Below are 26,508 nucleotides of genomic sequence, written 5' to 3'. Positions count from 1 at the left end.
TAGCTCTGTGGTAGAATGCTCCTAGGGTACAATCCCCCACACCATAAACAAACTAATCATTAAGTAGATAAAATAAAATAAAATAAAATAGGACTAGGAGTAGAGCTTGGAGTGGAACGCTCCAGGTTCAACTCCCAGTACAAAATAAATAAATAAAATTACCTGAGTGTTTATTTATTTATTTTTATTTAATTTTATTTTTGTGTGTGTGGTACTGGGGTTCCTGGAAGCCCTTCTACCTCTGGGCTACACTCCCAGAACTATATTTTATATATATATTTTTTTTTAATTTGGAAACAGGGTCTCCTAAGCCAGCGCACGCCACCACGCCTAGCCTTACCTGAGTGTTTTAACACAAGCATCCACATGACTTGGGTGTTCAACAATACTTCTCAAATAAGCAACAGAAGATAAATGAAGCCAGGGAGCAGGGGCGCACGCCCATCATCCCAGCACTGGGAAGGCTGAGAGGAGGCAGGCGGGCTTGGACAGCCTCAGCAACCACGCAAGACCTTGTTTCAATACAAAAAATTTTAGGGCTGGGGGTGTAGCTCAGAGGTAGAATGCCCCTAGGTTCAATCCCCAGTACCACAAAAAATGAATAAATAAAATTAAGGAAAATCTGATATGCTTAAATATTTAGCAGATAATTAATAAACCTTAAAGTCACACTTCACTAAATAGAAAAAGGCACCACGCTGCAGAAAATGTTACACACACTCTTCTCTAAATCATGAAGTACAAGTGGGCGTGGTGGCGCACTCCTGTAAGCCCAGCACTTGGGAGGCTGAGACAGGACTGCAGGTTCAAGGACAGCCTCAGCCACCTAGCAAGACCCTGTCTCAAAATAAAGCATAAACTAGAGCTGTGGGTCTAGCTCGAAGGCAAAACATCCTTGGGCTCATTCTCCATTACAAAAAAAAAACAAAACAAAACAAAAAAAAAAAAAAACAACAAAGACAATAAAGATTAGAATTAAAAATCAGAATCAGAGAAAATTCACCACTCAAGTATAAGCACACTGAAGTCTTAAAGCTGGAATCACAACAGGCACAGGCTGCAACCCTTTACACAGGATTTTCAACTGTCAAACATCTCCCACCTCTGAAATGTCATACTGAAACTCCTAAAGTTCCTTATTTAACATATAAAATTTGGTCTTTTTTTTTCCCTTTATTTTCAAGTGCTAGAGATTAAACACCGGGGCATCCCACCTCCAAGCTATACGGACAGCCTTTTCGTTTCTTGTTTTGAAACAAGGTCTCGCTAAGTTGCTGAGGGCCCTGCAATCCTCCAGTGCTGAGACTGCAGCAGGTGCCACCGCTCCTGGTCTGAACTGTCCTCTGTCAGCCAGTCACCTCCTTAACCACATAATGGTAACATCTGAAGTTAAGAAACCTCAGATATCACCTGTACAAGTATGCGATTCTGTGATTTACTTGACTACTTTAATATATTTTACATTTACTAAAATGAGGCAAAACATGAAAATCTTTTTTTAAAAAGCACCACATTTCTCCCTACAGTATTTTCTTACATTATAAGAATAAGCTAGCTGGGCGTGGTGGCACACACTTGTAGTCCCAGTACTTGGGAGGCTGAGACAGGAGGACCGCAGGTTCGCAGCCAGCCTCAGCAACTGTGAGTCCCTCCGCAACTTAGTGAGACCCTATTTCAAAATAAAAAGAGTAAAATAGTGCTGGGGTTCAATACCCAGTACCAAAACTAAAAAAGCTGCTGCCTGCATTGGTATACCAAGTTTTGCTGAAACACAGCTGCGCTCTGTGCTGGCTGGCGCTGTACTTACAGCGGCAGGCCTGGCCTGGATGGGTCAGAACTCTGAAACACCAGCATTCTCCTGTCACAGCCTACAACTCAGGGAGGCTGAGCAGAAAATGAGGCCTTCAGTTATGTGAACACAGAACTTGGGCCTGGATCACTCTGACCTTTGTAGCCACTTTCAACTCTTAGGTTTTTACATGTTAAGACTGAATGTCCACTTAAAGAACAAAAATATGTCTCTTGTTTAACTATGGAAATGATTAAAAGGTTTTCTTTAAAAGTGGAAGAGTTAGCCCAGTGTAGAGGATCAGAGACTTAAGGCCAGCCTCAACACCCTGCTTCAAAACAAAAAAATAAAAAAGGCTGGTGCTGCAACTCAGAATGCCCCTGGGGTTCAATCCTCAGCAGCACAAAGGAAAAAAAAAAATCCACACAAATTTAGGTCAGGGGTATTAAACGCCTATAATCCCGGTAACTGGGAGGCTGAGATAGGAGGGTCATAGGTTCAAGGCCAGCCTCGGCAACTGAGCAAGACCGTCAGCAACCTCTGGAGAATCTGTTTCAAAACAACAACTAAAAGGGGATGGGCACATCTGGGAAGTATAATACCCCTGAAGTCAATCTGTCATGCCACCAAAAATTTTTTTTAAATTTTAAAAGCATAACTTTATGTATGTGCTTGTTTCTTGCCTGAGTCAAAAAGACACAAAAATTAAATATGGAATATTTATCTTTAGTTAACTATTTAAATTGCTCAATTTTTCACCATATCCTTCTCTGCATATTTTTCCTGTTTTCAGATATGATCCTGGTCACTGATGCTGCCCAACAAACCACCAGATACGTTCACACTTGGCTCTAGTTAAAAAAAGCCGATATAGACTAACAGGTTGACACTAAGCCATTAGTTTTTAATTTGGGTAAAAATCCAAAGCCAGGGACAGTGGTGTATGCCCGTAATCCCAGTACTTGGGAGGCTAAGACAGGAGGATCCAGCCTCTGCGATTCAGCAAGACCTTATTTCAAAATTAAAAAAGGGGGTGAGAGTATAGCTTAGAGATAGAATGCCCCTGGATTCAATTTCCATTCCTAAAAAATTAATTGGGGGAAAAAAACTAAGCAAAATTATCAGTGCCTACAAACCCACACCCTCCTGGAACACCTTGTATGATTCTGTGTTGACTTCTGTACATACTCCATATCTGTAGCTATCTGTAAACCCCACAAGTTGGGAATGTCTAATTAAATAAAAGTGTTTTTTTTTTTTTTTTTTTTGGTGGTCCTGGGGATGGAACCATAGGCCTCTACCTCCAGGCTACATCCCTGACCTATTGTTTGTGTGTGTGTGTGTGTGTGTGTGTGTGTGTGTGTGTGTGTGTGTGTGTGTGTGAGAGAGAGAGAGAGAGAGAGAGAGAGAGAGAGAGACAGACAGACAGACACACACACACACACACACACACTGACTAGGGGTGGAACCCAGGGGCTTTCTACCTCCGGGATACACTCCCAGGCCTATTTTATATTTTATTTGGAAACAGGGTCTCACCAAGCAGCTGAGAACCTCACTAAGTAGCTGAGGCTGGCTTTGAACCTGTGTGATCCTCCTGTCTCAGCCTCCCAAGTACTGGGATTACAAGCGTGCGCCACACACCCAGCTCAAAAAAATGTTTTCTTATTGGAGATAAAAAAAAAACAAAAATGCTTTCTACGTAGGTCTCTGTTACGGTGTGTAAGTGTGCTCTGTTGAAGGCTGTATGCTCTGCTCACCATATCCTCGAAGCTGCACAGCAAATGCTCAGTGAGCATTCATTTAATGAGAGCGTAAGTGACTTATTCAAATAAACCTGAAGTAATAGTTTTCTTCTTTCCCACTGCTGTTCCCTTTCTAAATAAAAACTTATTAAGCTGGGCCTGGTGTATATGCTTGTAATCACAAGACTTCGGAGGCTACGACAAATGGATCACAGGTTCGAGGCCAACCTCAGCAACGCAGGCAGAACCTGTTTCAAGAAGAAAAATTTCAAAAGGCAGGGCTGAGGGTATAGCTTAGAGGGAGAATGCCCCAGGGTTCAATCCCCACTGGGAGAAAAAAAAGATTTAATAAATGATAAAAATATTTTACAAGCCAGGCATGGCAGCACACACTTGCAATCCTAGTACTTGGGAGAACTGAGACCGGAGGGTGGCAGGTTCAAGGACAGCCACGGCAATGCAGGAGACTCAACAGCCTGGGGAAGCCTTTTTGCTTTTTTTTCTTTTCTTTTTTCCTGGTCTGGGGTGGAGCCCAGGGGCATTTGACCTCCGATCTACACCCCCTGCCCTATTTTTTATTCTTTATTTTGAAACAGGGTCTCACTAAGTTGCAGAGGACCAAAGTAGCTGAGGCTGTCCACGAACCGCAATCCTCTGGTCTCAGCCTCCTGAGTGCTGGGATTACAAGCGTGCATCACCACGCCTGGCTGCGAGACCCATTTTCAAAATAAAAAATAAAATAGGGCTGGGAGGTATAGCTCAGAGACAGAACTGCCCTGGGTTCATTCCCAGTACCACACCAATTAAAAAAAAAAAAAGACAAATATGTATGGAAAATAACTTTGTTCATGCTGGGTACTTTAAATTTTTGTTTCATTTAATGGGTTCAAACTTTCCTGAAATACAGGAAGGACACTGAAGGCTCTGTTTGCAAACACCCTGCCTTTTCATGGCTCAGAAAAACATTTATGTAGACGGCAGAGCCTCATTTCACTTCATGTCAAACAACCAAATCTCCAGGAGCTAATCAGAATCCACCTTTGCAACCTCAACCAGATACAGAATTCTACTCCTATAGCCTTTCCATTCCCATGTTCACTCGCTAAGTAAATTAAACTTCCTAAGTAAATATTCAAACAGGTTAGCTATTTTTCCTCTTACATTTCATGAAACTGTCAGAAAAAAATCTTTATCTGAATGTTTAGGATCAAAGTAACAATACCACATCTATATATAATAGTCTTTATGTAGTATATTTTGTGAACCAGGCCCTATTCTAAGAACTTACATTAATTTATTTAATCTTCATCAAAACTTCAGCAAGGCAGCTCCATGCAACAGCACATGTCTGTAATCCCTAGCAACGTGGAGCTGAGATGGGAGGATCATAAATTCAAGACCAGCCTAGGCAACTTAGCAGGACGTGTCTCAAAATAAAAAATAAAAACAAGAAGGGCTGGGGAGCCGGGCGTGGTAGCGCACGCTTGTAATCCCCGCGCTTGGGAGGCGGAGACAGGAGGATCACGCAGGTTCGAAGCCAGCTGTGCTGGCTATAGAGACCCTGATTCCAAATAAAAATATAAAAAACAAAATAGGTCTGGGAGTGTAACCCAGAGAAGGGTTTCCAAGAACCCCAGTACCACATAATAGTAGTAATAATAATAATAATAATAATAAATAAGAAGGGTTGGAGAGGTAAATGCAGTAGAGCACTCCCAGTTAAATCCTAAGTTTGGCTAAAAAAGAAAAAGAGAAAAAAAGACCTGTATGACACAGGTATTACTAGTTCCAGCAGTCCAACTACTTGCCCAAGGTCAGACAACTACCAAGCAATCAACCTGGACTTTGAATCCAGCAAGCTGGCACCAAACCTGCACTCTCGGCCTCTACTTCTCAAACTTGCCATGACGAGTTTCTAAAACAAATGTGGTGTATCAGTTTCCCATCAAAGTATTCAAACTGACAAAGGAGTGGTCATCAAATACAACAGAAATAAAATAAACAATACAATGCTGAAAACAAAGACTTTTATGAAACAACAGCATTATACCTTTTGGCTAAAAAACAGGCTTATCCTGGGACCACACCCACAGATATGAGAGAGGCCGATTCAGCAAACCAAAAAAAAAAAAAACACACACTCGAAGAAACTCTATCTAAGCCTATATGGAATACATGTTTATTTTAAGACTTTCTGCTTGCGTGTCTTTTGACGGGCCTCCAACAGAAATCCAGAGTTGTCAACTTTTTCAATGAAATTTCCTTTGCCAAAAACAAAAGTTATACATAGGTTAATATTAAACAAGCTGGACATGGTGGTGGCAAGCTTGTAATCCCAACATTCAGAAGGTTGAGACTGGGGGATCACAGTTTGCGGCCAGCCTCAGCTACTTAGTGAGGCCCTTTGCAGCTCAGTGAGACCCTGTTTCAAAATAAAGAACAAAAAATAGGGCTGGGGGTAGCTCGGAGGTAGAATGCCCTGGATTCCATCTGCAGTACCACACACAAAAAAATAAAAAAATTTAAACATTTACCCTGAGGCATGCAACTTATCTTGTTAGTGGTCTCAAAACCCAGAAGTTTAGTTATGCCTTTTTATGAGGAAGTTGCTGGACCAGGATTCAAAACCAGGTCTATTTGATTCCAAAGTCCAGGCTATTACTCAAGTCTATACTGTCCTACCAAGTAGGAAGATTAGCAATAGTATCTTAGAGCTGTGTTTAAAATTACTTTTGTTACTGCAGGGTAAAATATTTTCATACGTAAGAACTGGCACATACTCTCCTATACAGGAAAACATTATCAAGAAACAAAGTGCTACACTGCCCATCTTTTAATAAAAGACTGGAGAAGACTATATATATGATGCCTGACAGCATAAGTGTAGGCAATAAATATTTAAAATTACTAAATGATGCTCTCCTTTTTGTGAGCAAGTAGTGAGACTCTCATCAATCTAGTGAGACTGTTTCAAAATAAAAAAAATTAAACAGGGCTAGGGGTACTGTACACTGTAACTCGGAGGTAGAATACTCATGGGTTCAATCCCCAATACCCAAAAGTTAAAATAAAAAAATTAATGAGACATTATATAAATCAATATTGTTAAAATGATTCTACTGCCCAGAGTGATCTACTGACTCAATGCAACCCCATGGCAATACCAATGACAATCTCGACAGATCTGGGGGCCCCTAGAATTTACACAGGACCACGAAGACAAAGCAAAACAGCCAAAGCACAGCAGGCACCGTAGTGCCTGCCTAAGGCTGAGAGGGCCACAGGTTCGAGGTCAGCCTGAGCAGTCTAGCAAGGCTCTCGGCGACTTAATGAGGAGGCCCTGTCTCAAAATTTAAAAAAAATAACAGAACAGGGCTGAGGGGATAGCTCAAAGGTAGAACATTCCCGGGTTCAAACACCAGTATCACACACACACACACACACACACACACACACACACACACACACACGCCAAGGCACACTCTTGAGCAGAGCAGAAACCTTTACACTATGACTTCAAACAATGCCCTAAAGCTGTAGGAATCAAAGCAAATTGGTAATGGCGGTAAAACAGCCATGGAGAACAAGGGGACAGAGGCCCAGAAAGAACCCCACACAGCTACAGCCAAGTGGTGCCGACCGAGGAGCAGACACTGGAGAAAGCCAGTCTTCACTAAATGGCGCTGGGGAAGCGGGCGACAGGCAGAAGGGCACAGCCAGACCCCTCTCATCAGTTACAAAGGAAGTGGATCAGATACGAAAGTCTGAGGAAAATGCTTCACACGGGAACGGGCAGACTTGGGGGTAAGAACCAAAAGCAAAGGAAATAGAAGCAAAAAGAGCAAATGGGATTAAAACAAACTGAAACGCTGTACAGCACGGGAAACCAACCAACAGAGAATGGGAGAGAGCGTGTGCGAACCACACACCTGACCAGGGGATAATACCTGGGATACGAAGAAACCTGAACAACATTAAGTCCAAGAAAAACCCCATGGTAATCTACTTTAAAGTAGGCAAAGAACCAGGCATGGTGGCACACACCTTTAATCTGTCTTGGGAAGCTGAGACAGGAGGGCTGTATGTTTCAGACCATCCTCAGCAACTCTGTGAGACCACTTCAAAACTTTAAAAAAGCATAGCAGCACAATTCGTAATAGCCAAAATATGGAACCAACCCAGGTCTCCATCAACAGAGGAATGGGTTGCAAAATTATGGGAAATACACACAATGGAATTCTATTCAGCTATAAAGAAGAACAAAATCATGGCATTTGTAAGAAGATGGAAAGCCCTGGAGAACAGTATGTTAAGTGAGATCAGCCAAGCACAGAAGGAGAAGGTACATATGTTCCTCTAATATGCCCAAACTAGGGAACGTAGAGGATACCAGTGAGGGGAAATACCAGCAAAGTTTGAATGCAAAGATAGGAGAGGACGAAGACTGAACTTGATTAATGAGGGTCTACATCCAAATACGTGTAAAATTATGAATCGTTACCCTGGACAATTGGTGAGAGGGGGAAAGGGAAAATGGTGGGAGGGGGGAGAGGGCACCAAGTATAGTTTAAATATATACCATTTATGCTCAATAAAAATTTGTATTAAAAAAATAAATCAATTAAATGTTAAAATTTTAAAAATCTTTTTAAAAAAGGGGGAGGAAGGGGGTGTACCTTAGGAGAACACCCCTGAGCTCAATTCCCAGTACCAAAAACAAAAAAGAAATAACAACTGTTTAAGGAAATACGTCTACCCTGACTTGAAAATAATACAAATTTCCAGGCATGGTGGTACACGCTCGTGATCCCAGTACTTGGGAGGCTGAGACAAAAGATTCATAGGTTCTCAGGCAGCCTCAGCTACTTAGTGAGACCCTGTTTCAAAATAAAGAATAAAAAATAGGGCTGGAGTGTAGCTGGTGAGATAGTTTTTGAGGGGGAAAAAAATAGAAAAAAATGGTGTCAATTCACCTCCGGTCATGGTACATGGTACTGAAAAACAGATGTATCCCAGGTTAAGGCACCTTCCGTACACACAGGCAGATTGCTTTCCTTGAGCTTTTCATTTTCCAGCTTCAGCACAAAAAATATTTAAAACAGCCTGACCCTACCTACAGGAAATCTCCTCCCCTCCCCACCAGTACTGGAGACTGGAATCTTTCACTTCTCGTCATTCCAGTTCTGCAGGTTCAGGGTTTTCATGTCTTCATTGTGGCAATGTGCCTTTATGTACCATACTTTTGATATAATTTTAAGCTATTTCTAAGCCAAAATACTCTATGACTTGAATATTACTATAGTTCACAATATGACTTTGCATCAAAAGTTTTAAATTGTCCTGTGTATGATTAAGAGATAGTTTACTATATTTACTGATGTAAACTTTTGTGCACACGCATGCAGTGCTGGGGGGGAATGAACCCAGTGGGGTCTATCCCTGAGCTACACCCCAGCCCTTTTTAATTTTTATTTTGGAACAGGGTTTCATTCAGTTGCTGAGGCTGGCTGAACCTGTGGTCCTCCTGTCTCAGCCTTCCAAATACTAGGATTTTAAGTGTGCTCTACCATGACCAGCCTAATACAGACTTTGTAGAAACATTCATCTAAAAAAATAAATAAAGCCAGGAGTGGTGGTACACACTTGTAATCCCAGTACTTGTGAGATAATGTTTCAAAATAAAGAGTAAAAAATTGGGCTGGGTTCAATCCCCAGCACCACAATTAATTAATTAATCAATTGAAAGCATTCATTTAGCCAGGAGTGGTGGTACACACTTGTTATTCCAGTGCTTGGAGGCTGAGTCAGGAAGATCACATGGTTCAAGGATTGCCTCAACAAGTGGTGAGACTTTCATCAGCCTAGCAAGACCCTGTCTCCAAATAAAATAGAGCTGGGGGTGTAGCTCAGAGGTAGAATGGCCCTGGGTTCACTCCCCGGTAACCCCCCCAAAAATTCCATCCAGCAGCTGTCTCTATAACTAAGCAAGTTATTTCATTAAACTTTAAAAATTTAATCAAAATAATTATCATAATCATTACGTCTCTAATATTTACTCTAAGCACAGTACAGGATGGGATTACACTCTAAGAAGAGTCATTTTACCAGGCCTCCATCACTTCCAACTCTCGTCAATCTAGCAAGACCCTAGTTCCAAATAAAAGTAAAATAGGAACCAGACCTGGTAGTGCACGCTTGTAATCCCAGTTCTTGGGAGGCTGAGACAGGAAGCTCACACAGGTTCGAGGCCAGCCTCAGCTACTTAGTGAGGCCCTCTGCGAGTCAGTGAGACCCGGTTTCAAAATCAAGAATAAAAAATAGGGCAGGAGGTGTAGCTCGGAGGTTGAATGCCCCTGGGTTCCACCCCCAGACCCGAAAAAAAGAAAGAAAGAAAGAAAGAAAGAAAGAAAGAAAGAAAGAAAGAAAGAAAGAAGAAAGAAAACAAACAAACTAGGGTTGGGGTGTCGCTTAGAGATAGAATGAATGCCCCTGGGTTCCATCTCCAGTATCGCAAATAAATAAATAAATAAATAAATAAATAAATAAATAAATGTAAAATAGGAAAGCCAGGCATGGTGGCCCACACTTGTAATCCCAGTCCTTGGGAGGCTGAGACAGGAGGACTGTGCAGGTTTGAAACCAGCCTCAGCTACTTAGTGAGGCTCTGTTTCCAAGTAAAATATAAAATAGGTCTGGGAGTGTAGCTAAGATGTAGAAGGCTCTGGGTTTCATTCCCAATACTGCGAAAAACAAACAAAATAGGGCTGGGGGCGTTGCCTGAAAGTAGAATGCCCCTTGGTTCAATCCCCAGTGCCACACAAAAAAACACATCCCACTTTGACTTAGTGAAACACAGAGCCTTCACCAGCACAATCCTTGTGGTCCCAGAACCTCTGCACTGGTTCTCTTTTCTCGCAGTGCTGGGATAGCACCCAGGCCTTGAGCACGGGAGGCCAGCACTCAAGCACAGAAGCCTGATCACCCTCAGGAACCCAGAGAGTTTTTGCCAATGGAGGGCTATCTACTGATATTTAGAATCAGAAATTAAGAAACTGTAAAGGCATTTATTTATAAAAGTGATCATTTCACCCCCAAAATATTAATGAAATGGCATTTTTCCCATTTTTACAGATCTTATTATTGCCTGCATTCTCTGCTTCTATATTCAATTTGCTGGAGTACATAAGAAACAATGATCTTACACAGATGTGTTGACGGAAAAGGGAAAGGTTTTTTTTTCATACTAGGAGTGGAGCCCAGGGGCATTCTACCTCAAAGGGACACTCCCAGCCCTATTTTTTTATTCTGTATTTCGAAACAGTCTCACTGAGTTGCAAAGGGCCTCACTAAGTAGTAGCTGGGGCTGTCCACGAACTGCGATTCTCCTGTCTCAGCCTCCCGAATGCTGGGATGACAAGCGTGCGCCATTATGTCCAGCTCAAGGGAAAGGTATTTAAGTCTTTTCATGTAATTGTGAACATTCTAACATTCTTCTCTTCGAGCCGGGAATGTGGGACTGAAAATCCTATCAATAACTATTTGTACTCTGTCACATTAAATTCCATGCAATGGTCATTTAAAAACATACTCATTCAGTGAATCATGCTTATCTTTCAAATGTTGAAACGTTACAGGATTTACAACATTAAGAACAAACAGAAGCCAGGCGTGGTGGCACATGCTTGTAATCCTAGTTCTTGGGAAGCTCAAACAGGAGGATTGCAGGTTCAAGGTCAACCTTAGCAACTTGCCCTCCGTTTTAAAAAGTGTGTGTGTGGGGGGGGGGGGGGAGCTGGGGGTGTAGTTTGGAGGTAGAAAATCCCTGGATTCAATCTCCTATACAAAAAGATAAAAACTGGAAAAATGGTCAAGTATCTCTTACAGGAACATCTATAACACTAATTTCTTTCTTTTTTCTATTATTGTATTTCTTCAATGTATATTAAGTTACACTGTATTCCAAAAATCGGATCTTAAATGTTATACATCCCAGGCTTCAGAACAATTGTTGTGATAAAATTATTTGTATAATCATTCTGAGCTTAAGCCATCTGTGTGGCATTTACCGAAGCAATTGCCAAAGATATTCTGCGCATACAGATAAGATTTTTCTCAACAAAAATGCAAAAATGTTTTAACATCTGTTGTTTTTGTTGATATGTCACCTAGATTAGCAAATTCTTCCCTAGGAAGGAAACAAGATGAAAACAGAACAATTTTAATGTACATATTTTAACGACTCTATTATGAATGATTATACCATCTTTTCAACCATGTCTTCTATTGCCTCTCACAATTTCACAATTATATATGCATGTGTTTGTGTACACAGAAATTTCTGATACTCTGACAATGTGACTCTGGTCTTTAAATATACCATCTCAGCGGTTCGCGGACAGCCTCAGCTACTTAGTGAGGCCCTCTGCAACTCAGTGAGACCCAGTTTCAAAATAAAGAATAAAAAATAGGGCCGGGGGTATAGCTTGGAGGTCGAATGCTTCCGAGTTCCATCCCCAGTAAAGAAAAAAAAATACACACACACACACACACACACACACACACACACACACACACACAATCTCAGATATTTTTTTAAATCATAGACTTGAATAAATGGAGACATCTGGCAGAATGTGAAGGAAATTTACACAGTATATCCAAGAATTGTGTGTGTATGTGTGTGTGTGTGTGTGTGTGTGTGTGTTTTACTGGGGTGGAACCCAGGGGCTTTTCTACCTCTGGGCTATACTCCCAGACCTATTTTTTATACTTTATTTGAAAACAGGGTCTCACTAAGTTGCTGAGAGTCTCACTAAGTTGCTGAGAGCCTCACTCAGTAGCTGAGGCTGGCTTCGAACCTGTGCGATCCTCCCAAGAGCGGGGATTACAAGCGTGCACCATCACGCCCGGCTTTTTTTATCCAAGAATTCTGAGACACAAGTAGTATATTTACTCCCTACTACAAAAGACAGACATACTCCAATGTATGGCAAACAATTTTTTTGGGGGGGAGCTATTTGAGACTGAGCCTGAGCCATTCTACCTCCACACTACAACCCCAGCCCTTTTAATTTTTTTTTTAAACAGGGTCTTGCTAAATTTCTGGGAGTCCAATCTGCAGAGGCTGTCCTCGAACCTGCAATATGATCCCCCAGTCTCAGCCTCCCAAGAACTGGGGTGACAGGGTGCACCACCACCCTGAGTTCACAGCCAGCAATTATGCTGCATGAACGAGCACTGCTTCTGCCTCGCATTCCCTGTTTTGGATACAAGCAGCCTCCTTCCTTCAGTCCATCTGTTCCCCTCAAACTAGCCTCCCAGAGGTGCTCAACACACCTAGCAGAACTGCTGCAGAGCCGGTGAGCACCGGCCCCGTGGACGAGGAGTCCCTGAAAACAAAGTCGTAGGGTAGGTGCGCTCCATGCCTTTCTAGGAGCACGCAGCTGTGATCACAAAGCCTGGGGCCCTGCAGTGGCCACACCCCGTGTATGAGTCAGAATTCAGAGAAACAGAATCAACAGAGGGAGGAAGGAGGGAGGAAGGATCGGTTTATATTAATTTTAAGGAACTGGCTCACAAGACTGTGAAGTCTGGCAAACCCAAAGTGTGCAGAGTAGCCAGCAGGATGGTCCAGGGAAGAGTTGCCATAAGGTCCAAAGGGCCCACAGAGGTCAGCCTTTGAATTAACTGGATGAGACCCACCCACATTAGGAAAGGTAATGTGCTTTATTCAAAATCCACTGGCTTAGATTCAGCCCACCTTCAAAAAAATTTTTTAAATCTTCACAGATACATCCACAGTAACGTTGGATCAAATGTTGGAGTCCAGTCAGGTTGACACAAAATTAACCATGACAGCAGGGCGTGGTGGCACATGCCAGGAATTCCAGGACTTGGGAGGATGAAAACAAGAGGATCCCAGAACCTACTGAGATCCTGTTTCAAAATAAAATAGGGTTGAGGGTTTAGCTCAGAGGTGGAATGCCCCTGGGTTGAATCCCCAGTGTCCCCCCACACACATACTCTCTTAAATAAAATTAATCTCACAAGTTCACCCCTTATCAACTGTAGATATATACTAAGGTTTGTTGTTGTTTTTTAGTGAGTATTGCTTTCTCTATATAGATGACTTACTATATTACTCATTGTCAGAATGAGGAGGTAGAAGGAAGTAGGCAGATAGGGAAGAGGCCTCAGTAGAAAAAAGTCAATTTCCTGAGGGGTGAGGACTAATTAACTTCCAAGGCTTTTGAGATCAGCTATCCCAAGGTTCAGAGATAAGGACTAAAGCTGAATTCACAAAACCATCTGTTTACTAATCAACAAACCCAGGAGACATCACTGGAGCAAGTCTGACACTCCTACTGAAAGGACCCTTCAAAGGATATGCAAATACCCTATGCAAATTCTGAGAGCTGCTTCCCAGAATCCCCAGAATCTCCAACTCCAACCAATAGAGGACATGCAGACATATATAAACCCCTAGCACAGTCATCAAGAGGGTTTTTCCCTGTCAGGGAACCTCTAACCTCTCACCTTTGGGGAGTCTCTCTCTCTCTCTCTCTCTCTCTCTCTCTCTCTCTCTCTCTCTTCGCATTGAGAGAAGGTGGAGTGCAACTGAAGGCCTCTGCTGGACATCAAAGCCAACCAGGGCCCCTAGGGGTGACCTGCACTTCCTTTCTGGCAGATGGCGTGGACTTTGGGAGAAAGCAGCTTGCAACTGAAGGCATTAAGCTTGGGCTACCCTCAAGTATTGTCCTGAAGGCAGCTGCTGGACTTCATAGTTGCGACAGCCTCTTTGGGGTGTTCAGCCACTTTTCCCTATTCCTGCTTCCAATAAACCTTTACTCCCCTTCCTGCAGTCTGCGGGTGTCATTTTTCACTCACCATAGACAAGAACCTGGCAAGGAAATGCCGAGTTTCTTCTCAAGAAAACGGAGAAGAAACTCCGTTTCATCTTTAATGAAATGCCGGGTTTCTTCTCAAGAAACCTGCCGTTTCATGAAGGTGGTTGGCAGAGCTGCCTAGGACAGAATCTTTGACAATGAGAGCTATAAATATGAAGGGACAGAAATATAACAACTCACAAAAAGAACATTATTCTGCTCTTTTTACAGCACAGACACCGCGTGAAGGTCAAACCCCTATGGGGAACAGAAATACCTGAAATTCCATTCTGGCTCCCCCGTTCTTCACAGCACCTGGTGCCAATGACTTGCCTGCTACAGAACAGGGATAAGGTGGGAAGACCTACCGACTCAAAGTCAGAGAAAGAGACAGGGCAGATCTACCATTCTGTATGCCCGGCACCCTCTCTATGGGGAACAGCACACCTCCAGTTCTGTAGGGAAAGTCTCCTCCAATTCCAACTATGCAGGTTGGATGAGGTCCATCAGCCCCTGGCTATAAATGCTCCAAATAAAGCCAGGCCAGACTCCTCCAGGACAAAGGGAAGAAAAACAGACTCTCTAATAGAAAAGCCGAGGCTGAGTGTGACCTGGCAGTCCAGGCACCTTGTCCACAACCATGTGGAAGAAATCTATTTGGAAGAATGAGAAAAGCACCTGCAGGGTACCAGAGGAGAGAGATGGAAGGGAAGGAAAAGAGCCCTGGCCAGGAAAAGGACCTGGTTCTAATCACTCCTAAGAGAAGGAAAAGAGCCCTGGCCAGGAAGAAGACCTGGTTCTAATCACTCCTAAGAGAAGGAAAAGAACCCTGGCCAGGAAGAGGACCTGGTTCTAATCACTCCTAAGAGAAGGAAAAGAGCCCTGGCCAGGAAGAGGACCTGGTTCTAATCACTCCTAAGAGAAGGAAAAGAGCCCTGGCCAGGAAGAGGACCTGGTTCTAATCACTCCTAAGAGAAGGAAACGAGCCCTGGCCAGGACAGGACCTAGTTCTAATCACTCCTAAGAGAAGGAAAAGAACCCTGGCCAGGAAGAGGACCTGGTTCTAATCACTCCTAAGAGAAGGAAAAGAGCCCTGGCCAGGAACAGGACCTGGTTCTAATCACTCCTAAGGCCTAGTGAACAACCCCATCCTGTAGTTCATTTTCAGGAGCCAATAAATTCCCTTTTGTCTAAGCTAGTCGCAACTGAGTTTCTAAACTTACATATTACAGTTCTTATATACGGGGATTCAAGTACAAAAAAGTAAAAAATCTGTAAAATAAAGTCAAATGCACTAGGAATCATGAGGTAAAAGGGCAGGTAGCATTTGGAAGAAAGTTTCAGAAGAGAATAGCTTGTCTTAGTAAGGGAAAGGTGAACCCCAGGACCTGGGAGACCGAGACAGAGGATAAAGGGCTCAAGGGCAGGCTAGGCAACTTAGCGCCACCCTGTTAAAAAATAAAAAGGGCTAGGGGTATCTCAGAGGCAGCGTGCCCCTGGGGAGGGAGGACAGTAAGAAGGAAGGAAGGAAGGAAAGAGAGAAGGGGAAGGGTCAAACAATTCATATTAATACTTAATAAGGTAAGGCAAAAACCGGTAAAATGAGGAAAATGACAAGAATCGCTACTTTATTATTTCATCTGCAGATTCCAATTCAACCGTACACAGGCAAACACTGTGAAGGTCTTGCTGCCAATACAGTATCTACTATAATTTCACGTACCTTTTTTACGCTGTTTATCAGCCTTTCACTTTTACATTCTTTCCTTCTTTTTTTGCAGTACTGGGGATTGAACCCAGGGGCATTCTACCTCCAGGCTACACCTCCAGCCCTATTTTTATTCTTTTATTTTGTAACAGGGCCTCACTGAGTTGCTGAGGGCCTAAGTAGCTGAGGCTGGTCGTGAAACTACAATCCTCCTGTCTCAGCCTCCCCAGTGCTGGGAAGACAAGCATGCGCCGCCACGCCCGGCTTCACCGTTTGGGGCAGCAAGCAGTGGCCTGCTGGGTCCAGCAGCCAGGCCATGAGGGGGTGGGAGCACGGGACGGCTGTAGTCACACAGCCTGCGTACACATGCTCCTAGTCTCAGCACCATCCCGTGGGTGAGACTTAGGAAAAGCTCGACCGCTGAAACAAGACACACTTTATAATTAACACTAAAATGACCAGAAATCCAACTAACCTGAAAAACCACATCCCTCAAGCATTCTTTTTTTTGTGTGTGTGGTAGTTGGAATGGAACCCAGGGGCATTGTACCTCTGGACTACACCCCCAGTCCTATTTTTTTAATCTTTTCATTTTGAAACAGGGTCTCAATGAGTTGCGGAGGACCTCACTAAGTAGCTGAGGCTGTCTGCGAACCGCAATCCTCCGGTCTCAGCCTCCCGAATGCTGGGATTACAAGTGGGCGCCACCACGCCCGGCACCCTCAAGCATTCTTAACTAAAATACTATCTGTATAATATTTTTCAATAGTCATTATAGTGAAATTGTATACACAGGAAGATCCTGCTTTATAAATATATGAATATATACAAGTACACTTCACTTACAATCTGTATTTTTTGTTTGTTTTTGGTGGTACTGAGAGTGGAACATGGGGGCTTTTCTACCTCTGGGCTATCCTCCCAGACCTATTTTATATTTTATTTGGAAACAGGGTCTCACTAAAGTTGCTGAGTCACTCAGTAGCTGAGGCTGGCTTTGAACCTGCGCGATCCTCCTGCCACAGCCTCCCAAGTGCTAGGATTACAAAGCGTGTGCCACCACGCCTGCCTACAGTCTGTATTTTAAAACACAATAAACATCTATCTTTATTAACAATGCAAACAATTTGAAGGACTAAAAGAGATTTGATAATTTTAATTAGAAACAAAGTTTAATTCTGTAACACATTAGAGAATGGGTTTTGTGAATTCATCATACTACAAAAATGAATTTCAAAAGTTGATGAGTTATTTATTCCATGTGTGAAAGTTTCCAGATTATTTAAAATTAGACTTCAAATGCCAAAAAAGTATTAGTTATCATTATAATAAAACTTCCTATAATGTGTATGGTATTTATTTCTGTCACCATTAAAAACTAAAACAGAACATAATTTAAACATTTCCTGACTGTGGTCATCATCGTTAGTATGAACCTTGACATGACCTACACGATTGTTGCTCTAAGACACTAAGTATGGTATTTTACTAGGGGTGGAAATGGCAGCTAAACTTGTCCACATAAACTCTTTATACTGAATTTTAAGATTTTGACTCAGATTTTTAAAACTCTGTATTTTATTATAAATTCTTCCCCCAACTCCCCTTTCTTTCTTTTTTTTTCTTTTTTTGCAGTACTGGGGATGGAACCCAGAGGCATTCTTTCTCTGAGCTACACCCCCAGCCTTGTATTTTTTTTTTTTTAATTCTTTATTTGGAAACAGGGTCTGACTAAGTAGCTGAGGCTGGCCATGAACCTGTGATCTTCCTGTCTCAGCCTCCCAAGTACTGGGATTACAAGCATGCGCCACCATGCCTGGCTTTCTTTTATTATTATTTTTTCTTTTTGTGCCGCTGGGGATTGAATCCACAGGCATTCTACCTCCAAGTTACACTCCCAAAAATTTTTTATCTGGGAACAGGTGTGCGCCACCATGCCTGGCTTCATGGTTTTATTCTTTCAAGCTTATATTCTGTCTAGAGTCCTGTTTTCCAAACAGAAACGTGCATCTTTTACAGAACATTAGTCCAGGTGTCCCCTTTTCCTTTCCTTTAACTTCTGAGCACGTGGCTAAACACTGGCCCTCATTCTAGAAGCAGTGAGTCTGTCTACTGTGCACCAGGTGGTATTCTTTTTTTTTTGGGGGGGGGGGTACCGGGGTTCCTGGAAGCCCTTCTACCTCCGGGCTACACTCCAGACCTATTTTTACATTTTTATTTGGAAACAGGGTCTCCTAAGCCCTGCGCGATCCTCCTGTCTCTGCCTCCCAAGCACAGGGATTACAAGCGTGCACCACCTCGCCCGGCTCACTGTGCACCAGGCGGTATTCTAAGCACTCTACACTGAGGCATAACCAAGATACGCAACCAGCTTGGCCTGGAGTTTACATACTAGTAAAGGAGAAAGAAAACCATCAAAAACGTGAGGAGCCCAGGCAAACAGAGCGCAAATGACTCAGGACGGGAGGGAGTCTCCTAGCAGCCGAGAGTAAACAAGCTTCAAGAGACCAAAAAAAAAAAAACCTAGAAAACTGCAGTTGAATACTTACTTCCAATTCTAGGAAGAAAAACAAGTGTACTTTCCTCTATTCCTCTAAGTGCAAATAGAACCCCTGGACTAAATACATGAAGCAAGGCGGAGACAGGTGGATGGGACTTTGTGCCCAACGGGCCAGTGCGTCTGGTGAGTTTAGTTTTGGCTTCAAACAGGCACATTGCGTGAAGGAGGACATTAGCAATCCAAAAACACAACAGGCGGAGACTAAAAGGCCCCCGGAGCCCTGCTCTCCCTAGCAAAACGACCAGAAAAGGGGCAGCCGAACAGAATGAAAGCGTCTATCTTCTCTACTCCGGCAAAGGCAACCGCCACCAAAGCCTTACCCACACCCCCGCAAGGGCTGGGTGAGCCTGGATTTCTACACTCACCAGCGGTAAGTGAGGTGCCCAACACCGCCAGGGTGGGGCCACAGAAGCAGGGGAGGAAGGAGGTATCACTGCCGGTGAGTAACAGGACGCCAACGCCACACTCACCCGAGCGCAGTCAGTGGTGACCCCATTGGAAGCCTGGACGTCCACTCCATCAGCGAAGTAAAGAGTGGCCCCTCCCTCTTGCTGCGATGGCGTCAGAGGCCCGTGAAGAGTCAGAGCCCACCACCGGTAAGCAAGGCAATGGTGCTGTCCACTAGGGCATCAGTCGGCAGCACCCACCTAGTAAATAAGAAGGCACTCCCGCCCTCCCGCCAGGAGGCTGAGGGGGCTTGGAGTCAGGACCACCTCCCTCTCCTGCAGTAAGGGTCCTCTACTGCAACAGGTAACAGCGTTGGGCCTCCCTGGCCCCCGTCCAGCCGAACAGCCGCTTCTCGGTAAGGTTTAATTAGCACCCAGAGTGTGATGGTATAACAGATGTGCCCATGTTTCCATCAAAGCTAAGTCATCCTAAAAACCAAAAACATCTCAAAATGAATGAAAAAAAAAATCAATTCATGCCAACACCAAGTCCAGCAAGATACAAAGCTGTCTGATAAAGATCTTAAAACAAGCCCAGGCATGGTGACACATACCTGTAAATAACAGTGCTTGAGAGGCTGAGACAGGAGGATTGCAGGCCTCAGGGTAGCTCAAGGGTAGAATGCTCCTGGGTTCCATCCCCAGTACCAAAAGAAAAGGGAAAAGAAGTTATCTTAAAACGCCAGTCACAAAAAAAAAAAAAAAAGAAAGAAAGAAAGAAAAGCTTCAACAATTAGTTACAAATGTATTTGGAACAAATGAAATAATAGAAAATTCCACAAAAATACGAAGCTTTAGCAAAAGAAAAAAATACAAGAAAGAAATAAGTGGAAAATTTAGAATTTAAGAATATCCATAAAAATAAAAATAGCAAGGTGGGGTATGGTGGCACACGCTTGAATTCCCAGCATTTGAGAGGCTGAGACAGGAGGACTTCGTGGACAGCCTCAGCTACTTAAGTGAAGCCCTTTGCAACTCAGTGAGACCTTTTCAAAATAAAGAATAAAAAAATAGGGCTTGGGGGTATAGCTCAGAGGTAGAATGCTCTATCCCCACTACCGGTAAAAAAAAAAAAATCCCATGCCCAGAAGGAGTCATGGGAAAACATTACCAAAAGTTTAAAGAATTACGCCTGATGCTAGGGTCTCTCACACAAAGCTGAAAGGAGGGAACATTACTCCGTTCATTTTATGAAGTTAGTATCCTGCTGGTATCCTAGCTGACCAACAATAAGTACACAAAAAAATACAAACCAAAAAATTCTTTCCTAAATACAAATGCAAAAAATAATAATTAACAAATGGAATTCAGCAAGATACAAAAAAAATAACCAAAAGAGTTCATTCACATGACCATGACCAAATGTGGTATACTCCAGGCAGGGTAGTCAGTGTCTCCAAAGTCAGGTGACGTAAGCCATTAATAGGCCACAGGAAAACAAAAAACAAACAAAAAAAAATCACACGGATATAAAAAAAAAAAAGCACCAGACAAAATTCAACCTCCATGCATGATTTATGAAAAAAAAATATATCAAGCCAGGTGTGGTGGTGCACGCTTGTAATCCCAGCATTTGGTTGGGAGGCTGAGCGAGGGGGATCATGGTTCGCGGACAGCCTCAGCTACTCAGTGAGACCCTGTTTTAAAATAAGGAATAAAAAAATAGGGCTGGGGTATAGCTCAGAGGTAGAATCCCTTAGGCTCCATCTCCAGTACCACAAAACAAACAAAAAAATAGGAATAAAGGGTATTTACAAAATTTAGAAAGAGTATCTACATAAAAGGATACTTCATTGTGAAAGACAGTGTTTTCCCAACTAAAACCAGGAACAAGACGAGGATGTCTGTACACGCTTTCCTACTACACATGGTGCTGAAAATTCTAGCCAGGGCAATAAAGAAAAATAAAAAAGGAAATACAAGGCATACTAAACAGAAAGGAAAAAACAATGCTGTCCTTACTTGCAGGTGACATTGCTATCTACATCTACATAGAAAATCACAAAGAATCAAAAAATAAACTCCTAACCAGTGAGTTAGACATGGTAACGGGATACAAGATGAACATAAAAACCACATACAGGACTTTTTTTTTTTTTTTTGGGGGGGGGTTGCTAGGGGTTGAACCCAAGCAGCATTTTACCTCCAAGCTACACCCCCAGCCCTGATTTTACTTCTTGTTTTGAAACAGGGTCTCACTAAATTGTAAAGGGCCTAAATTGCTCAGCCAGCCTCGAACCTGCAATCCTCCTGTCTCAGCCTCCTTCTCACATGGGGGAAGAGGGAAGGTAAGAAACACTTGGCAAGTTCACGGCCCAGGGACGGCCTCACTAGTGGACTAGGATTTAACAGGCTCACAGAACACCCCCTCCCCACACGTCCATCCAGATCTGCAAGAAACAGACTTATAGCCGGGCGTGGTGGCGCACGCTTGTAATCCCCGCGCTTGGGAGGCAGAGACAGGAGGATCGCGCGTTTCGAAACCAGCCTCTCTGGCTTAAGAGACTTGGTTTCCAGATAAAAATATAAAAAAAAAAAACAGACATATAAGAAGGAAAAGGTCTTAGAGAAGTCCAAAACAACAGAGACAAAAACACAGGTGCATAAGGAACTGAAAGCCTCTGGTTTCTGAAATTCCAGCAAACATCAATTCCTGCCAGATTTGACTGACATCTCACCCTAGATTTGACTGACATCTCACCCTAGATTTGACTGACATCTCACCCTAGATTTGACTGACATCTCACCCTAGATTTGACTGACATCTCACCCTAGAGGCCTGAATTACTCCATTCCTATTACTTGATACAATGCATCTGGTGTGCAACCAAAAATGGCACGGCATGCCAAAAGGTAAGAAACACAGTTTGAAAAACACAAAGCAAATACCAGAAGCAAACTTGGATACAAAACAGTTGCTGGAATTCTCAGGGAATTTAAAATACCTGCATCTCAAGGTTATAAAGGAAAAAGTGGACAGCACAGAGGAACCAATGAGCAATGTAAGCAGAGGGAAGAAAAGGAATCTAAGAGTCAAGATTCATGCCAGAAATTAAAACTGCAACCGAAATTTTTACAAAAAGGCCTTTGATGGCATGAGTGGCCCACTGGACATGGCTGGGAAAGAAACCAGCGAGCCTCACAATACGCCAGTAAGAACTCAAGCGGAAAGCAGGATACATACCAAAACACCTACACAACATCACACTCCAACTGCAGACCACCACAGAGACTCCTGCAAGAAGCGGAAGGGAAAGCACCTGGAGGGACAAGGCTAAGAATTACAGCATCCTTCTCATGCACACAAGCTGGGCTTGGCTGTGACCAATCCCAGTACTTGGGGACTTGAGGTTCAAGACTCTCAGCAACCTAGCAAGACCCTGTTTAAAAAATAAAATACGCTGAATGTGGTGGCGCACAGGAGAATCTCAAGTTCAAAGAAGCATCAACAACTTTTTTTTTTTTTTGGCGGAACTGGGGATGGAACCCAGGGGCAGTGTACCTCCAAGCGACACCCCAGCCCTACTTTTTATTCTTTATTTTGAAACAAGATCTCACTGAGTTGCACAGAGCCTCACCAAGTAGCTGAGGCTGGCTGCGAACCTGTGCGATCCTCCTGTCTCAGCCTCCCAAATGCTAGAATTACAAGCATGTGCCACCACGCCAGGCTCAGCCTCAGCAACTTAATAAGACCTTGTTTCAAAATAAAAAATAAAATAGGGCTGGAGTAAGCTCTGAGGTAGAAGGCTCCTGGGTTCTGTCCCCAGTGTCATAAAAATAAGTAAATAAATACATAAAACTTATTACAAAACAAGAATAACTAAGACAGTCTATATCTACATACCAACAGAACAGAGTGCACAGAAATAAGCCAGTATGTCTATGGCCAAAGATCATTCAATGAAATAAAGAATGTTTTCAACAAATAGTGCTGGAATAATTTGATAGCTAGATGAAGAAAAGAATGGTGGCGCACGCTTGTAATCCCAGCACTTGGGAGGCTGAGGCAGGAGGATCTCGCAGGTTCAAAGCCAGCCTCAGCTCTTAGTGAGGCTCTCTGCAACTTAGTAAGACACTGTTTCCAAATAAAATATAAAAAATATGTCTAGGAGTGTAGCCCGGAGGTAGAAATCCCCTGGGTTCCATCCCCAGTACTAAAAAAAAAAAAAAAAAAAAAAAAAGGAATGATTGAATGAAGGGCGGGAGGAAGGAGGGAAGAAAAGAGAAAGAAATGATGACATTATCAATGGCAGCTCCATTTGACTGATACTTACTGGCTAGGGCCCGTGAGGGGGTCCCAAGTATTCTCAAATCCTATTACTCATACCTCTGTGTACAGTCCTCCACAAAAGACTGAGCTGCACCCTCAACAGGGGATGGCCACGAGATTTCCAAGCTCAGGGTCTAGAAGACAACGCGGCTTCCCCCAAGTCCTCCCTCGGCAGCTTCCTCCGGCAAAGCCAGTCCCCATTCAAGCCTCTGCGAGCCATGAAGAGTCCGCACCAGCACCCACGCTGGGGATAGAGCCCCACGGCCTTCTACCACTGAGCAAAACCCCCCAGCCCTATTGGAATTATTTTGAGACAGAGTCTCACTAAATTATCAGCACTGGCCTCGAACCTTCCATCCTCTTGTCTCAGCTTTTCAAGTACTAAGATTACAGGCATGGGGCTTCTAATAAGGCTTTACTTCCCATGAGAAATAAACTGGCACAGACCTAATAAAAAAATTAAGTTAGATGAGAGGGTGGGGAACTGTGAACACTCTTTTTTTCCTAGACTAAAGTTCAAGGCAATCAAGTACTTAGACACAAAAGTAGAGTAATAGAATTAAAGGTTTATGCGCTCTATGCCGTTTTGATTTTCTAGGTTAATAAATTTCAATGAGCAAATGTCAGTGGTTAATGCTCTAGTAACACCTTTCCTCACCTATTCATTATTATACCTGAAGATGTACTGGAAACAAATCAAATGAGTTTATCTGTAGAGTAAAACATTTTCTATTAAAAGAAATATGCCAGGTGTGGAGAGATACACCTATAATCCCCAAAACTTGGGAGGATGAGGCAAGAAGATCACAAGTTCAAGACTAGCCTGGGTAACAACCAAAACTGGTCTCAAATAAAAAGAGCTGGGGATGTAGCTCAATTGCAGAGCACCTGCCTCACCCGCACAAGGCCCTGGGTTTGATCCCCAGCAACCAACAAATGAAAACAAATGATTATCAAGCCAGGCATGGTGGCATACTCCTTCCTGTGATCCCAGTAAATGGAAGGCTGAGACAAGAGGATCATGGGTTCAAAACAAGCCTCAGCAAATTAGTGAGGCTTTCAGCAACTTAGCAAGATCCTGTTTCAAAATTAAAAAAAAAAAATAGCTGGGCATGGTGGCACATGCCTATAATCCCAAGACTTGGAAGGCTGAGACAGGAGGATTGCAGGCTCGAAGTTAGCCTCAGCAAGTTAGTGAGGTTCTCAGCAACTTGGTGAGATACTGTTTCCAAATAAAAAATAAAATAGGGTTGGGGGTGTAGCCTAGAGGTAGAAAACCCCTGGGTTCCACCCTCCAGTATCACCAAAAAAAAAATAAATAAATAGCTGGGCATGGTGGCGCATGCTTGCAATCTCAGTACTTGGGAAGCCAAGACAGGAGGATCGCAGGCTCGAGGCCAGCCTCAGCTGCTTATTAAGGCTCTCTGCAACTTAGTGAGACCCTGTTTCAAAATAAAGAATAAAAAATCAGGCTGGGAGTGTAGCTCAGAGGTAGAGCGCCCCTGGGTTCAATCCTCAGCACCACAAAAAATGTTCTGAAGTACAGCTCGGAGGTAGAATGCCCTTGGTAGTTCAATTTCCAGTACTGGGGGGAAAAAAAGAAATATCATCACTGGGTAAAAGTTAAGCAAATCCTTTCTGCCTTATGCATAATCAATAAAGAAAAAATATCTTTTTCACATTAAGTTCTAGTGCTATAAAGGTTTGAGAATTAGGAAAGCACCACGATCCCTGATGAACATCACACGACCTTTCACAGATTTTCTACATATTTATCCCAGGACATAATCCAAGTAGCGCAAAGATACACCACAAAGGCCGGGCGTGGTGCGCACGCTGTCATCCCAGCACTGGGAGGCTGAGACCAGAGGATCGCAGTTTACGACAGCCTCAGCAACTTAGTGAGGCACTCTGCTACTAAGTGAGACTCTATTTCAAAATAAAGAATGAAAAACAGTGCTGGGTGTAGCTTGGAGGTCGAATGCCCCTGGGTTCCATCCCCAGGACCACAAAAAAAGGAAAACGAGTGAGCGCGCGGACGTTTCCTTCCTACCGAGGCCTCGCGGCTCACGGCTCTGGGCTGGCCTTACCCGCATCTGCTCGGTGGAGCTGCTGCTGAGCTCGTCTCCGGACTCGGAGTCCTGGGGGATTCTTTCTGAGCCTTCTCCTGCCGAGTCACAAGACTGCTCCTGGGAGAAGCTAGTTTTCTCTATGTCCAAAAACTCCGGGCCAGGAAAGTGGCCAAACAAGCGTGTCTTGTTCTGGCTGGAGACTCTGGGAGAGTGCGAGTCAGGGTTAAGCTTCCCATTGTTATGGGTCAGGTCCAGGCTGAGAGCGAGAGTCGGACCCGGGCTGTAACCGAAATTCTGATTGGCATCACGAATAAGGCCCATTCCTTGAGCAGACGAGGCCGGCTTCCCGAAACTAGAGAGCTCAGGCGCCCTGCTCACGCTGTCCGGGGCGCGCTGCAGCTGCAGGCTCTGGGCCGTCTTCGGGGGGCCGCCCTGCAGCCCCGCGGCCTGCTTCACGGGCGGCATCAGGGCTCTGCGGGCGACCTCCCTGACGTACTGGGCGGGCACGTAGAAGGCCTTGGCACCCTCGTCCGGCTTCACCTGCCACCAGTCGTCGTTGGTCTTCTTCACCAGGATGTACCGCTCCCCTTGCCTGATGGCGATCTTCCTGTCCTTGGCTTCGTACTCATAGTCGTATTCCACTTCAATGTACGCCTGTCCTGGAGCAATCTTCCCGCCTCTGTCAGCCATTTTTATTCAGGAATAGTCACCTCTCCCAAAGGGGGGTGTGCCGCATCATGGCTTTGGCCTGGCGTTGGTATAGCTAGCTATTTAAATGGGGAGAGAGAATAAAGGGAAAGTTTAATGCCATGTGGACCTGATGTTTACTCACAAGCATCCTATAATACAGCCATTCAAAGGGTTACCGCCCTCAGCCGGGTGTGCTGGCGCACACTTGTAATCCCAGTACTTGGGAGGCTGGGACAGGAGATTGCAGGTTTGAGGCCAGGCTCAGCAACTTAGTGAGACCTTGTCTATAAATAAATAATAAACAAGGGCTTGGGGAGTAGCTCAGAGGTGCAGTGCCCTTGG

The 26,508-nt window shown here is 43.7% G+C and overlaps 1 protein-coding gene across 3 annotated transcripts in view; it reads right to left on the bottom strand.

Annotated features, from left to right (window-relative positions):
* The window catches only part of ARHGAP12 (Rho GTPase activating protein 12), a gene marked incomplete at both ends in the record, with an annotated part of 90,383 nt that extends 64,217 nt beyond the window's left edge, over window positions 1-26,166 (bottom strand). For all 3 annotated transcript variants that reach the window (XM_080716924.1, XM_080716925.1, XM_080716926.1), the window contains one exon: window positions 25,495-26,166. In XM_080716924.1, coding sequence (XP_080573050.1) covers window positions 25,495-26,166 — 672 coding nt within the window. The remainder of the gene's footprint in view (window positions 1-25,494) is intronic.
* Window positions 26,167-26,508: the final 342 nt, after the last annotated feature.

Source organism: Muscardinus avellanarius (assembly GCF_963383645.1).
Source record: "Muscardinus avellanarius genome assembly, chromosome: 20".
Classification (NCBI taxonomy): Eukaryota; Metazoa; Chordata; class Mammalia; order Rodentia; family Gliridae; genus Muscardinus; species Muscardinus avellanarius.
Note: the sequence above shows the minus strand (reverse complement) of the source record. Positions and strands in the feature narration are given on the sequence as shown.